Genomic DNA, 16,501 nt, shown 5'->3' with positions numbered 1-16,501 from the left:
ACAGTGAGATGGCAGCATTACTGCTGAAGCTGAGAAACTGAATGAGATTATTGCAACATAAGATGGCAATTCTTATACCGGCATAACTTTCACCAAATTTATTTTGCAAACAAACAGCTTTGTTTAATAATTTACTTTTTAGTACCAATTAGATTGATAAACAGTTTATCCTAAATATCTGTTGATATTAAATCACCAAAATTGCAAGTACATGCATGGTGGGGAACTGCCTTGTAGAGGCTTACAAGCTTGTATTTAAACTGTATTTTGAAAAACAAGTATTTCACAAAAACTACTTGTATATAGATATCAAGCTGAAAAGGACAGGGGGCAATTTTCTTTTACATACATTTTGTCATGTGTACAAAATTTATGACTTGAGGTGTACGGTAAAAGGCTGCTGCTGAAAATACATAAGCAGGGATTTTAATGGTCAAAAATAGTATTTCTGCAAGAAGAAAATAAATAAAGGAAGCCATATTCAGCAAAGCAGCCTTAGCTTGGATCTATATGGCATACGTCTCAGTCCTTTTCTGCTGAAAACAGTGCTTCAGACCTCAAACGTGCAGTCTGCTATGCGAATTGCTGCATGGTGTTTTCATGATTTTGCATATCAATATACATTGATTACATTCCTAGTAACCAATGAGACAGATTGTTAATTAAGCCATTTAAAGCCTGGTACAGTTCAGATGCATGAAGATGGCAAAGAAGGAATTCACAATAGAGTATTTTGTGTGTGTAATTAAATACTGCCTTACAATTAGTCAGATTAGGAGAAAGTCAAATTCATATATGAAAATACCGCCATTTATGAAAAAAATAAAGCATTTACAAGCACACAGCATTTTAAAAACTGTGTTCCATTTTAACAGCTTCTCCACTGCACTGTTCATCTGGTACTAATTTAAACCTCGCTGCTTTACCTGGAATATCATTCCATCAAGTAACTGGCCTTCCAGTTTTAATAACAACTTCTCAAATGGCTTCAATTTATCTTCCTGAATCCCAAACTTAGATGGGTTGTGATGGACCGATTTTAATAACCTTCAGAAAGGACAAACATTACAATTAAAAGCATTGATTATCACATCTTTGGTTTTGATGAACCCTCAATTCTCAGAGAGACTGCGAACAGACCTTATTTAAGAGTCTTTGCCCACCTAATGCCAAGCAAGTTAAAGGTCCACATAAGCCTAGCTGCCCACTATGCTAGTGTAGTTCAGGCATATCTGTTTTTGTAGTCATCACACGAGCCACTTTTGAATTCCCCTCTCATTTACAGTTAAATGAATACAGACAATTTTTGGAGGATCAGATCTCATTCTTCTGGAACAGTATTAAGATGCCTTGACCACTCCACTACCATGCCCCAATATCAACCAATGATACTGCAAGTTAACAATGTGCTGTGTTAGCATAATTAATTTGAAGGACTGAATTTAAGTGAAAGCACAATTCACCTTTTGAGGATTTCAGTGAAACTGAATTGATTTCCCAATATTATTATTTCCTACATTGCACCTGACCCTGTAAACTTGCCTGCAGCAAGTATTCCCATTAATGTCCATACAACTTCTCCTTCAATTCAAGTATTACAGGTGCTGGCATTAGGGCACACTAAATTAACTCCATAGTAAGATAGTACTGTTGGGAATAGTACTATCTTATGGCAAGAGTCATTTACTGTGCAGAAATGCATGTGTAAAGGGTGACAGGGGCAGGCTGGGACACAAGGGTGCTAAAATGTGGAGGCTGCCTGCAACATGGCTCTACACTTTAGCACCCTCCTGCCCCACCCAGCCCTTCTGTCACCCAATGCTGCCACTGAGCCCAGGGCTGACCCCCTACCCCCAGAGCCTGCTGCCAGCCTTGGAGCTGCTCCACCATGGCTCAAACTGCTGCAGTCCCTGGTACACATGTAGATGCTGCACCAAGGAGCAGCTGACTCCAGCTCAAAGTGCTCCAGAGTTTACTGAGTCGCATTAATTTCACATATAGATGCACCCAGTGCATACTCTTCCTTTGAGGTTAGGCATTATTTTCAAATATGCCATATCTCAATCAGCAGACAATTCATCCAATTAATACCTTGAAAGCAGTCAAGCTCAGTGATACTATTCATACAAATTCGATTTGGGCTTGTAAAATATTTACTAGGGACATTAAAAGAATACAGGGAAGGCCCAACCAGCAGCTCACAATGGTGTCTGTGACAAAACTCAGCAATACGTGATCAAGTTCTGGAAGGCTAGTAAATATCAGGGCTGGCAACTTCAGATTTTTCAGTCAAAAAAGTCATCCAACAAGTATTCTCACAACATAAATATTGCAAATACCTTTTGCTGAGGCTTCAAAGACTCACCTTTTGTACATGGTCCAGTGGTCCTTCAGGGTGGCATGATTGTCAATTATTTCATCCAGCGTGATTAAGACTGTCAGCAGCTCTCCTAAATGCTCATACAGAGTCTGTTCACGAAAAGCCAGAAGTTATTTACAGTTTTATTATGATACAAGATATTGTAAAACATCTGCACTAGCTTGGAAGTTACGGGATATTAAACTTCAGTTGCTATTGATCATAACAGGTTCCTTGCTACACAGTTCAGCAGGGCACCTTGTTCTAGATGTCATGGCTTGATATATATTTTTCTTGGCTGTTATTTTAATAAAGATCTGACAGCCTACTTTTGTGTCCCTTGGCTGCATGGGAATGTTATAGTTATAAGATCACTAATCTGATTTGACACCGGAGTTAAGTTTTTTTTTAAATGTACACATAACATAAAAGTACAAGTTGCAAACACTTTTTGAGACAAGAAATTCAGTGTTTGTCAGACTTTGATATACTGATTTTCATTTAAAGACCACAAAACACAAGTGGATAATTCCATCTTTAAAGCAACATTCAAACACATTGAAAATGATATTTGAATTTGCTTTCCTATTCTCTTTCAAACAGCTCCGAATCAATGCTTAAAATGAAAATCTTCTAAATCATCCTCACCTGAAAGTGAACTCCTGATGTCTCTATAATTTTAGGTGCATTCCTGCAATGGTTAAGCAAACAAAATAACACCTTATTTTTTCCATGATTAAAGCAGACCATGCTTTGCACACCTCAATTCCACTTCAAGAAGTGTTAACTGTTCCTTAAATATTTTTGGAAAATGTCTTCAGTAAAGTAGCAATTGTCATCAGTAACAGAAAATATAAAAGGACAAATTATATGTTGATTTTGCAACCAGTATACCACTTGAACAAATCATAATGCATAACTGGTTTGCTAAACTTTAGGTCTCATTTATTGTGCACACGTATGGGAATTTTCCAGTTACACCAATAATAAGTAGTAGTTATGTAGCCTTTCATCCCCAGGATCCCAAAACACTTTACAAATGTAAGTTCTACATGAATGGACACCCAGATTTATTTCATTCATCACTGAAAAGAACAGTTATGTAAAGCTGCAGTCTAGGACTGAAAATAAGGAATACCATGACTAGTTAAAACAAATGGTACAAATTAGATAGCAAGAATAATTAACTTATTTGGAACATGGTCAGAACACCTGGAGTCACATTTTTATATCTACAAAGACTTTCGGTAACCTTAACTGTAGTCCACAGTTGTCTAGTTCACACCTTAGCTGAAGGATAGCAGCTCTACTATCACAGTGGTCCCTATCAGAACTTGCTCAATAATGATTCATTTCTTATATGTAAAAGAAATCATGCACTTTTCATAGAGAATGAATGCCTGCACCTGTAGCATGTGCTGTAATATGCATCCTTCCTTGTATTTATTTTATAAACTGCAAAAATTTAATCTAAATATGCTTTCCATGCTATTATCTCAATAAAAACAGCAACACAATACATTTTAGATCAGTTACACAAATAGCCTTGATTTTCAGGTGTCAAGCACCAACAACTCCCAAAGGCTTCAAACTGGAATTTCACAGCTTAAAGTTGTGTCCTTAGTCTTCAGAAAATTCTGCAAGTGGTATAACTAAAATTCCTAATATCATAATGAGCAAGATTTATTAGCAACAATAGCATCCCACATGAAAACTATGGTTAGCTGTGAACATTACAGAAAAAGGAATGAAAAAATAAGATATCTGAAACCCTTTGGTGAAAACACTGGCCTCTAGCCTATACCAACATACGAGTACTACCAACTGGTGTATGAAGCCATAAATTCCTGTTACTGAAGACAACACCTGTGACATAACATGTTTCACTAAGCCCATCCATTTTATTCAAGCAGATTCTAAGATCACACATTCATATTATAACTATGTATATGATGCTATTTTTTAAGCTTTTGAAGCTGATCAGGTATACTGCTATCTTCATGGCACCTCAGCCAATACAAGACATGCATTTTTCTCAACCAGTAGAAGTTCAGTAATTCAAGGTAAAGGATAACAAAGCCAGCCCACATTACCATCATTATTTACTTTAACATGACAAAAAAAAAAAAGAACATTCTTATGTCCCATCACAAAACAGAAGATTTAGAACAGATTAAAATTCTTTTAATAGACAAGATCCTCTCTAAAAGTAATGGAAGTGCACAAAAGCCTGCATTAAACCACTTGCCATACTTTCACACCAAAACGTTCCAGTACTCACTGGGCATGTCTACACATTCATTAACGTGCTGTAATTATAGCACATTTAGTTTAGTACCTGTAATAATAGGTACTAACTTAACTTGCCGTAATCAGTGCTACTGCACAGTAGCACCAGCGCTCATCTTAGGTTATGTTAATGCACAGTAGACTAATTTGATTTCATCTAGTACGGCTTTTGCTGTGACGCACTAATGCACAGAAGCATTAGTCTACTGCACATCTAGTGTCTCATGTAGATGCGACTGCTATGCCTTCAGTAGATCAATATTCCACATATGATTGCTTTAAAAAAAAGGATATAGCATTTCAGACAATAATTACTTGTTGCTGGTATACAGAACAGCCAGCTGATGTACTACATTCATCACCACTTCATAGCATCGTGTAACAAAACAAGACAGCTCCTGAAACGACAAGTTTTAGACATATTGTCATTATTTCCAAGAAACTGAAGAGTCGTGCAACCAACATCCCATGTTCAAAGATAATCTTATTTTCAGCTTGTGAAAGTGTCTAAAGCTGGGCAAGTTGGTCGATATGCATCTCCATGCTGCTGCAGGTGACTCTATTTTGCATTACAGTTCATAGGCTGTACAGTCCAGAACAGCAGTCCCAGGCACCCAGGGAGCTGTACCCAGAACTTTCCCTCCAACTATGCAGACAATTGACAGGTCTATGGCTATGGTCTTCTTCAGATTGAAATCTTTGCCTCTTGAGGGGAGAGGGAAGGCAAAAGGTATGACACCACAAGCAGTTAGCCAGGCATCCTTTAAATGGCTATCATAATTTACGCCCAACCCCTCAACAGAGAACCCTAGGAAGCAGTACACTTTGAAGGAGGCCTTCAAGAGCTCTTCTCCACGGTGCATCTCAGCACTACCCCATACTATTTACTGGGTGCATCTACACATGTGCTTTACTGTAGAGTAGACTAATTCACTGTGCAGTAAAGCATCACCGTCTACACACGCACTGGTATTAAGGCACAATAAATTAATTCACTCCACTGTAAGATAGCACTGTCAGGGACAGTACTCTCTTATGGTAGAGTAAGTAACTGTTCTGAAACGCACGTGTAGACAGTGACAGGGGCTGGCTAGGGCATAAGCGTGCTAAAATGTTGGGGATGCCTGCCAGCTAGCCACACAGCTCCACAGGTTCTGCACCCTTGTGCCCCAGCCAGTCCCTCTATTGTCCAACACCTGGGACAGACCCCCAGTGCCTCCTGCCAGCCCAGGGCTACTCTACCCTGGCTCAAAGTGCTGCTGCCCTGGGCACATGTGTAGACACTGTGATCGGGAGCAGTTGACTCCAGCTCATAGTGCTCCACAGTTTATCAAATCACATTAATTGAACATGTAGATGCACTCTCTGGTTCAATGCCAAAGGTGCAACTTAGCCCTTAATAAGTAATATGAAAATTCTCTTTGAAGCCATGCCAAGACAATTCAGTGCTATACTTCAACAGAAGTTATTTTTTTCTTACCAACATCATGCATTATTAAAAAGGTAGACAGGACAATGAATTTAACAAAGAACACAAGAACAACAGGACAGCATCCCATCGCCCTGAACCAAAATTATAAGATTAAACCATAGGATTGGATGGACTGATAAATTATTCTGAGAAATGTCCAGTAGTAATATATATTGGAATTGATGACTCAGTATCACATGGAACTACACAAATTATAGACTTCAGGGATCTTTGGAAGGCAGGTGAAGAGCAAAAGCCAAGTGACCTTTTCAAAGAGCCTTCTGACCCGAAAGCAAAAGGAAGGAGAAGGCAGAAAATGATGGACTGCAGGTTATGTGACCAGTACAAAGCTCCAGATTTTGTAAACAAACCAAATTCTAGGGGAAAGAAGAGCTTTGAAATGGAATAGCCTGCATCTCACAGATAGAGGGTGAATCACCGCAGCTGAAATTACCAAAGACATATTACATAAGGGGAAGATGCAAACTCAAGCTCAGTACATTCGGAAGAAAAATGTTAAGCACTTGGATAATAAGACAAAGGAACAAAAAATTCTCACTTGTAAAGAGAAATTTGCTAACTGACGTTACTAAAACCTGGTGGAACCATTCACATATCTGGAAAGTTAAAGACATGGGTTATAACCTATTCCAGGAAAAAAGGCTGGATAAAGGGTACTCTATATTAGCAATGCCTGTTTTTAGTAACTTGGAAATATAAACCCTTGAAAGCATTTAGGTTGCTGCACTAATTTAAACCCACACGTGTGTATTGAACAGGGTACTGGTAAATCAGAGGTCAAAGCACTCCTTAAGCATCTCCCTATTACAAATAAAGAGTTATGCTGGAAGTCTCATCCAACCAGCAGTAAAAATAAGTTTCCAGAAGTTCAAGGTCAATAAAACAAAAAGAACTGTACCCAACATGAGGCAATGATTTTGAACCTTATTAGGATGGATAAGATCAAGCTCACTGAAATGGTATGGTAATGGTCTGTGATATCCAGGTCTGACTAGATGATTAAGTAACCCCTTTAATGTCTATTAAAATACTTTAAGAAGCTAAATTTAGTTATCATTTTCATAGTTTAGTTATATTTCAGCAGCCAGCAGCCTCACCTGCTGGGAACTTCTAAACAGTGCTAGCTGAGCTGCTGCCTCTGCAGGTTCTCTGTCCACCCTGGCTTTGATGCTCTTAAAAGCAACAGCAGCTGGGTACTGTCGCAGTTCCCAACATAGCAATGCTGCCAGGGAATAAACACCATAGGGGTAGAAAGATGTTTCAACACCCCTCCTAACTCAGTACCCAGGGCAGATGCCCTCCTTAGCCACCCCTAATTACGTTACTATAGAATAGTTAATTTCACTCCATGTTTTTCCATTCACTTTAACACACTGCTCAGGTTCTAATTTCAGTGAATAAGTTTTCAGTTACATAAGCTTTCAATATTTTATTATAATGCATCTCTTTTTAAACTCAATTTCAGCATTAGAATCAGGTTACATTGCTCATTTACAGATTCAGGTCAAAACATCCAATATTATGGCACATGTGCAATATTCTATAGCATAGTCCATTGTTGACAAGTGACAGATTTCCAGAATGTCCTAAATACTTTGGATATTGTATGAGTTAATCCTGCAGAGGGTAGCAAAATGCTAGCAGGTACTCCTAAGTTCTCCTGATGATTTGCCTTTTTAATGTCATTAACTGTGTGTGACAGGTAAATATTTACCAAGTAATTAGGCTGAAGACAGTTTCTTTGTACAAAAGGGTGTCATATTCAGATACTCAACAGCCAGCAGCTGTGTCTCCAGATCTCTCTGCTGGTACTGTACCTGTTAATCATGGTACTGCTAGGGAGAAATTCATATAATTGACAACACCAGTGTTTTTCAATTTGTGGATACTACCATCAGCCTATTCTCAGTGGGACTTGGTGAAAAAGCAGAGAAAACTGATAAAAGGATACATTGGTAAGGAGAGCTTCTCCCCACAGCCTCTTTCAAAGCAGAACTCAGCTACTTAAAATGTGTTTAGTCCTTCCTCTATGGTATGAAAACAACACTTCACAAAGAAGTTTAAGCTAACACCTGTTCAGTCACAACCTGCTTTTAACTCCCACCACACTCAACTAAATGATAAAGCCACCAGCAATATGGAGAAACAGGCAGAACTAGTGGCTAGAACAATACTAGACAGGTGAGAAGACAGAAAGGAGACATACTAGCAACTGGATATGAGCACAGCAAAGGAACCTGGGAATTCATTTCCTCTAGTATAGAGTCTATCAGGCATTCAAGTGAAGCAGACAGGGTGGTCCTCCAATACACACACACAAGTATATAAAACAGCTTAATGAAGCTTAAAATTGAAATGTTCTAGATGGATCAAATTCTAAGAGATATTTGCTTATAAAGCATATCTTTCTATTTAACTTAATACAAATACCTTTTTCCTGTGAACAGGTTTTTATCTGTAATAGGACAATCACTTGTCAAGGCGATCATGCCAGAAAAAGCATGACAACTTCTAGCATAGAATGAATACTAAGAATAAAGGAAATCCTCAGAACACAGATCCTGTTTTCTTTCAAGTGCCCTTGATAATTAGCGCAATTGTTTCTAAAAGGCATGTTTTCCCCCCAGGATGTTCTGTGGAGCATCTGTAATGTTTTAATGACGTCTCTTAATCTATGAGCTACAAGAAAATGAATGAACAGACTGTTTAGTCCATGCCAACACTACCACTTTTCATGGTGTTCAACAGAAAACTAAAATTTACTATTAAAAATGCAGCAGAATCCTCGAATGTTAACAGGTCTGTTGCGTCTTTTCCTACTGAAAGCTGCTTAGAAGAAATTTGATTTATTTGGGTACTGAATATGAAAATGCGTAGGTCTCACATGGGATTTCCAATGCTTAAAATAGCTGCTAGTGCAGAATCACAGCAAATGAACAAGCTATACATAACAGCTCTGTTTGAAAGGGTGAGTGAAGGAAGTTGGTTGTGACAGCTGTGCAGCTAAGAAGCAGATTGAAGAATAAATGTTTTCGCTCGATCTGAGCCTTCAAGAGGCCGAGATCTACATACAAAAATGACTCCCGTACCTTTTAGCAGGACATAAACAGAGTATTTTAATTGATTAATCTACTTGATAAATGCAACCTTAATTTTCTTTTCAACCTCTGCCAAGAACAAAATGTACTCTTTACCTGTAAGAAGGAAACAAATCTTCCCATCTGTATTTGGGACTCTCCTTCCACCATGCTGGATTCTGTGGCTGGAGAGTCAAAGAGAAGTTTTATCATCTTTATAAACGTCAAAGAAACAGATTCACATTACACTCGCTCTACAAGGCAATTTTTGTTTGCCCCTTAATTAAAAAAAAAAAGCACTGCTTTCCTTCCCTATTAGATATAAAAAAGAGAAGAGAAGATAAACCAATTCTAATATTCATTGTATGAAATGAGAATGAAGGCAAATTTTTTTGGACCAGATTTCTTAATCTATTTTTCTGTTTTCCTATCGCAAGAACTTAGAAAAATATTCTTGATATCTTCAGGCATGCTTAGATGTTCCATGATATAATTTTAAATCCAAGTAGGCTCCTGAACATTTTTAACTACAAAAAAATCTGGGTGGTTTGTAAGCTTCAGGCAAGGACCATCTTTCTTCTGTTTGTATAATGCCTATTCACAATGGGGTTTTACCATATGTATGCAAATATAAAACAAGCCTGAATAGAAGACAACCCCCCCCCCAATAATTAGGTTTTTATATATATAAAATGTATAAATCTGTTATAATTTCCCAGATATTTAACTGAATTATTGAAGGTTTGCCTTGACTTTGTCCCCCTCCCACTGCTACAGCACAGAAAAAAAATCTGGGGAGTCAGATAGGCCAAGAGTTCTCAATTTTGTCATACACTGACCCTGTCAGAGGTGGGGGGGGGGGCAGTGTCACCTGGCAGCCAATCAACAAGCTGGGGGAGAGGGGCCCCCTGGTGGCAGGCAGGCCAGACTTCAAATAGCACATGGTGACCGGTGGAAGTGACAACAGTGCATGGCAGCAGAAGCAGCGAGTGGCAGCAGAAGTGTTGCTACCCCCTTTTAAGTTGCTCACGGCCCCTTGGGGGGGGTCATGGCCCACAGCTTGAGAACCCCTGAGATAGGCCCTTTGCTCTCTGCTCTACACCCTCAACTTTTTCCCCCTGCAGTCCCTTCCCTCACTCCTTACTGCTGTCAGACCCCGGTCTCCCTGAGCACATGGAAGTGAGGGATAAATCTGAAAACACTGACCTGGACTTAAACATACTTGTAATAACTTGTACACAGGATAATTATTACAAGTGCCCATTGACTTAGTTTATCCAGAACTGATGCAGTTTACCTCTTTTGAAACTGTTGCAAGTTTTACCACACATACTCCATAAATACACTTTTAAGCAGCACTTTTGTGCCTACTTATGTGTAGTAAAAACAATGCATGATATTACTCCAAAGCCAAAAGGCTTGTGATTTACCATACAGGTTAACTGGGAAGGGGCCCAGAAGAGGCAACAGGATTTCAAGTCATGGTTAACCCACAGCTCAGCACTGCTCAGTATGTGTGTGTACTCCAGACACCCCTCCACAAAGGATCCATGTGCTAATTAGACCCTCACCCCACCTGCGAGTAGAACCGGGTATTCTTGTCACAGGTCCTGAGATCCTCTAAAAATGTACATGCAGATGAGACATAGGGCAACCAGGTCCAGCTCTACACCTCATGGAAGGCAGGGCCACACTAATCATATTCAACAGGCTGAGATGAGGTGACAGAGGGATTCTGGGTAAATTGTTTGGGACAACATTTGGTGATGCTTTCCAGACATTTAAGGCTGGTTAAAAACCAGGCCTCGTGAGAAATGGGAAAGAAAGGTGAAGCTCAGCTGTAGGAGTAAAGAGAAGGAAAAAGGTATTCAATGTAGTGGCTCACCATGACTTAAAAGAGAGTCAGTGCCGCAGGAAACTAAGCACAATGACACTAATATCTTTTTCAGATAGGCTGCACTAACCTAGCCTTGTGGTAGGGCAGATTTCTTAAGGTGGTTTTAAAAAGAAAATGCGTGATGGAAGTCTATAATTGAGGATAGATATAGATATATTTTAATTTAAAAAAATTGTGGTAGGTTCCCACCAGCATATTTGCCCCATATAGACAATGAGTAAATACAGTAAGTCCATGTTTGCAGCTTGATGGCACTGCTTCAACACAAATAATGGTAATATTACAAAGTACCAAGTTTGCTGCAGCACCAGTTTAACACTGCTTTTTTCAGGCAATAATTCACCATAATCATATGTGACAAAAAAACTGCCTCTTTCAATGTGGGCATTATTTAATGTTAAAAGGCACTACACTAGGCTGCTTGCATGGTTTTAAAGAATTAAATTGTATGAGAAATTAATCCACAACAGGGATTAAACTTCTCTAGTATTATGGACTTGATTTGAAAGATTAGTATTGAATGCACAATGATTGCTTTCCCAACAACAATCTAAAGAGGGTTAAGCAGAGTGGACTGTTGGCTCCAGTATGAGAAACTCAGCTTTTTAAAATATTTATAGTTCTTCAAAAAAAAATTCAAGTCCATCCATCTGAACTAGCTATTGGGGATGAAAGGAATGAATGACTGTGCTCTGTTTCTTTCTGCAACAAGAGGCTCCAGCATGACTAAATATCAGGGGTGCTCAATCTCCAGCCTGCTGCCCAGATACAGCCCACAAAAGCAGAGGGAACAGTTCATCACTAGCAAATCAGTGCAAATTAATGCTCCCTTTTGCTCTTTCACTCCTTTCCCTTGCAGCTGAATTAAGTGACATGGGAAAGGAGGGCAAGAGCAGCAGTTAAGCTCACCACACTGACATGCCAGTCAGATCAGAACTTCTGTGAAGCTCTAAAGCCCAAGGGCTGAGCGCTATCACTCACAGCACAGCATGAAAGCTGTGGCTCCAGCTGGAGCCCACACTGGCATGCCAGCCAGCTCAGAGTTTTCACAGAGCTCCAGAGCCCAGAGGATGAGTTCTGCCACTCCTGCTTGTCCCCTCTTTTCCCTCTCACTGAACTCAGTGGGGGAGAAGGGGAGGGGGGGAAGCAAACAGTAGTGACATTCAGCTCCTGTACTCCATAGTCCTGTGAAAATTTTGCAGTTTGAAAAGGAAAGGCAATGGAGATCTGCCTTTGGTCACCATGACCTGCCTTAGGTCACCGCATGCACACAACCACAGGGCTGGCTACAGCACCTGAAAAAAGTACGCCCCAGTGCTGTGGGGCAGAAAATGGCCCCATTCTCACCATGCCACTGATAGAAGTAAGGTATAGTACTGCCGGGTAGGCCATCTCCAGCTCTTCTTTTCTCTCACAGGCATGATTCCTTCAGCCCCTACCTACAATAAGAACTTGGAAACTAGTTCCTTACAAGTTAATGCAACCTGGGGGCTCATCAACTGCAATCCCTGCTACTGAACAGGGCACTGAGCTGAGCACGTCCCCACCTGGCCTCTGTCCAGCCTTGTCCAGACAGTTTCAGTTAGTCTTCTGCCATGTACAGCAAAGCCTTAGCAATTATAAGGATTTTTTAAAATAAAATAATATTACAGAATACTGAACTTTTTATTTTGTATTAATAAGCCTAAATTACCAAAAGTATATGTTTTCCTTTCTAATATTACTTAAAATATGTGATATTACACTATGCCAAAGTATTAAACTAATATATTTTTCTGTTTGGCCCTTGGTTCACTTCTGATTTTACGATTTGGACCACTTGCAAAAAAAGGGGTAAGCACCACTGCTAAAAATCGTATCTTTCTGCTACATATTCTCCATGTAAATTGCTATATCAGTCTTGGCAGGTATCCCAAATAACTATCTTCTAGGCCCTGTGCCAAGCCCCCATAGCTTTGGCAGGATATGATAATATTTTTCAAAAGGATGTTAATCCATGCATTTTGGGAGCTGAGAATCTGTTTTAAAAAAAAGGTCTGCTCCTAATATGGATTCATTATCTGAACCACAATAGAGCACCCAAGGCATGCTAGATACAGTCCCTAACCCAAGCCTGTGTGCTTCTACAGCCTTATCTTGCAAGTCTCCAAAAAGACTTTACAAAGCACCAGGGAATTGAGTTTCACAATATTACTATGAAAGGAACAACATCTTTCTGATGTTGAAAATGCTAGCTAAGTGACTTGCTATATGATCGCACAGGAAGCTAATAACACAGCCAAAAAGAGAACTAGGATGTTTTGAGTTTAAATTGTGTTTGTTAACTCAGAAAACCATGCTCTTAAGAAAGATGTCTCTAGCAACCCCACTCACAGATAGGCTGCCAACATCATTCTGTTTAAAAAGGGTTTTCACCCAAATTTAGATCCTGTGGTAAACAGAGGGAAACAGCTCCTTTTTATGTAAAAAGTCATTACCTTATGTTTGTGTGTAAACAGGGACAGAAGAAATTGTACCTGCCACTTTAAGCACAAAGAGCTTATGTTACAAATGTTTCAACATAACCTAAATTACCCAAAATGCAGAAATTCAGATTAAATATTGGACTTCACCCTTCAGTCAACCGAAGTTTTACATCCTGTACTAGTTGCAGATTTTGTGCCAAGAAAATTACTCAAGTCATTACCAACATTAATAAGCTTATGTTTTGCTAGTACAACAGTAAAATCCTGGTCACTTTAAACAAAGAATAGATTTAGTGAAGCTACTTTGACCCTACGAGTGAGGTTTGCAAAATTTTATCAATGGCACATAGCTGGTCACTTTTAAGACACCTTCGAATAACACTCCACAGTACAGCAAGAAAGGTGGATTAGTTACGTATATCCCTGATATGGATGCTCATGCCACACCCAGAAAATTCAGTGAAGCAGTGCATGGGCTTACCAAGTATTTTCTGAAAATACACAATAGTATATACCTACATTAAACTTTTAAAAAAAAAAAGGCAAGGTACAGATTCTTCTTCTGCCTTCGTTTGAAGAAGTGATTTTTAAAAAGAAAACCTTGGAGGAAAAGCATTAGACATCTAGTCTCTTGTCAGCCCCCATTTTCTCTCTCTCATACAAGCAAAGCAGACACCAACCAGCAAAGACATTAGAACAACAGGAACAGCACTTCACTAAAAATAATGCATCTTTCTAGTTAAAAATCTTAATGGTACTTGAAGGTTTTGAGTTTAATTTAAACAGGTTGGTTAAAAAACAGTATTATATAATTCTTTTTATAAACCCTATAACCTGAAACCCCTGATCTTGATTTTCATTAATACTCAGATCTATTGAAAATTTGTCACTAGTGTCCGTGATGCAAGGCTAAAATTACTCTCAGTATCACCATGTTTTAATATCATGTGAAGCAAACTGCTGTAAATAAAGGAAACTGCTTACCTCCTTCCCCATAAAATAGGAGGCCATTATAGAATTTAGTTTCTGCCTAGCAACAAAAGTAAGAAAATAAATAATGAAGCTACAAAAAATATATACATTTTCTTGATTAGCAATAACATATGAAATGTATGTATCAACTTGTAATCTGTAAATATTTTTTGAAACAATAACAGACTGTTATAGTTACCTCATATTTTAACTTCTTGATTTCACAGCAAAGAGCAGCATACACCGTTATTACTTTATTTAGAACCTAGATTCATCAAGGAAAAAAAAATACACAGAATATTACACAAAGTATTAAAGTGCAAAAACACCTAACATTTTTTGTGTTCAACGAGTTCTGAAGAAAGACTATCATATTTTACAACAATTCTTGTGATTAAAATATGACAATTTTAAAGAATTTTACCTTGTTTTCAGTTTTTATGAGTTCCAGAAGGGAAGACTGTTCATACGGCAAAAGCTAAAAAATTAATAAAAACAGAAACATCAAAAAATATGCTTTCGAAACTGTTTCTCCAAATAGATGGCTCCAATATTTCACTCCAAGCCAGTGGCTATCAACCTTTTTAGACTCAAAACACCCCTCAAAGTGCCAACTCATTTCTTGACTATGGAAAGTAAGGGAGCAATTCTTCTGTTGCAAAAAACTCAGAAAGACAACACTAGGTCAGAATTTTTTTTATACTATTTGAAATCTCTGGATTTATCTTAAGAATTGCACGCAAGTGTTTGCACAATACCCTAATGCACCCTTAAAAGGATCTCATGGCACCTGAGAATCCTTGTTCTGGCCTAAATGCAGGGTGAGAAGATAAAAAACACTAATTACAGATTACCCTACAACCTACATCCAATTTTCCTATTACATGGAATTACCCTTCTGTATCATTGAAGGGTAACAGATAGCTGAACTACATAATTAAGTTGTGATAAACTTTGGAGAAATGCTAAAGCAAGAGTCATGACTGCTACAAGAGATCTACTAAGCCAAATACTGTTCTAGTTTTTTTTAAGTGTGTACTCAGAAGAAAGTAAGTTTGTATTCTTAAATCACGTTTGTAAACTCAGCATTTAAAAAAAAGAAGAACTATGATTTTGTACTTCATGAAAGACAGGAAGTGTGTGCCCAAGGAAGTAACTGACTGGGGGGAGGGGACAAGGGAGTGTTTTTTATTCTTACTGTAAAATGCAAACCAGGCTAGTAAGTCAAAAAATATATAAGTTTTATCTACAAGCATATATGCACATAGTTATCCTCACCCAAATCTGGCCTAATGGTCTATGCTTCTATTAACAGAGAAGTTTACAAGAATCTAGTTTTCTGGAACTTACATTTCTCTCAAGTTCTCCTAAGCTTCAAGAACAGAGAAAAAGAATGATGTGAAAACATATTCACATGCTATCAATACTGATCTACCAGGTTATGATTGAAAAAGGTTTTAAGCTTTTTTAAAAAAAAATAAAAAGGTACAAACCTATACTTTATCCTTCGAAGATGAAGGAGGAAAAAAAACACATTTGATTTTGGCTCAAGATTATCCTTAAATGTTCTTGTCTTGGTTTTCAAGACAAGAACTTGTTTGTACTGCTAATATGACCTTACATATTTCATCTGTACCTAGCTTTACTAAAACAAGTTTCTTAAACTAGTAACAAAATAAACTAGCTCATATTTCTGAGTCAACAAGAGAAGCAACATTTCAAATAATTCTCAATTAAAAAGGGCTTCGGTCCCAAAATAGCTAAAAGGCACATCAGGAACTGCTGGTTCACAGAAACTAAAATGCACTTTATTTCATTCCACAGCCAAGGATTACTCCATACTCCAAGGCTTGAACAGAGTACAGGAAAGCAGTGGCAAGCACTTGAAAGAGGCCAGACTAAGTACCCTGCAGTCACTCTGTACCCAAGTGTTTGTAGCTCGCTAGTGTA

At 38.4% G+C, this 16,501-nt stretch overlaps 1 protein-coding gene across 2 annotated transcripts in view; it reads right to left on the bottom strand.

Annotated features, from left to right (window-relative positions):
- Positions 1 to 16,501, bottom strand: part of WASHC4 (WASH complex subunit 4) — a 55,963-nt gene that overhangs the window by 34,856 nt on the left and 4,606 nt on the right. For both annotated transcript variants that reach the window (XM_019544781.1, XM_019544783.1), the window contains exons 3-10: positions 14,976 to 15,029; positions 14,751 to 14,816; positions 14,564 to 14,609; positions 9,335 to 9,402; positions 4,964 to 5,046; positions 3,008 to 3,050; positions 2,366 to 2,469; positions 927 to 1,047 (exon numbers count right to left, since the gene is read on the bottom strand). In XM_019544781.1, the coding sequence (XP_019400326.1) occupies positions 927 to 1,047; positions 2,366 to 2,469; positions 3,008 to 3,050; positions 4,964 to 5,046; positions 9,335 to 9,402; positions 14,564 to 14,609; positions 14,751 to 14,816; positions 14,976 to 15,029 (585 nt within the window). The remainder of the gene's footprint in view (positions 1 to 926; positions 1,048 to 2,365; positions 2,470 to 3,007; positions 3,051 to 4,963; positions 5,047 to 9,334; positions 9,403 to 14,563; positions 14,610 to 14,750; positions 14,817 to 14,975; positions 15,030 to 16,501) is intronic.

The sequence above is a fragment of the Crocodylus porosus genome, unplaced genomic scaffold, assembly GCF_001723895.1.
Source record: "Crocodylus porosus isolate Cpor-Errol unplaced genomic scaffold, CroPor_comp1, whole genome shotgun sequence".
Taxonomy (NCBI): domain Eukaryota; kingdom Metazoa; phylum Chordata; order Crocodylia; family Crocodylidae; genus Crocodylus; species Crocodylus porosus.
Note: the sequence above shows the minus strand (reverse complement) of the source record. Positions and strands in the feature narration are given on the sequence as shown.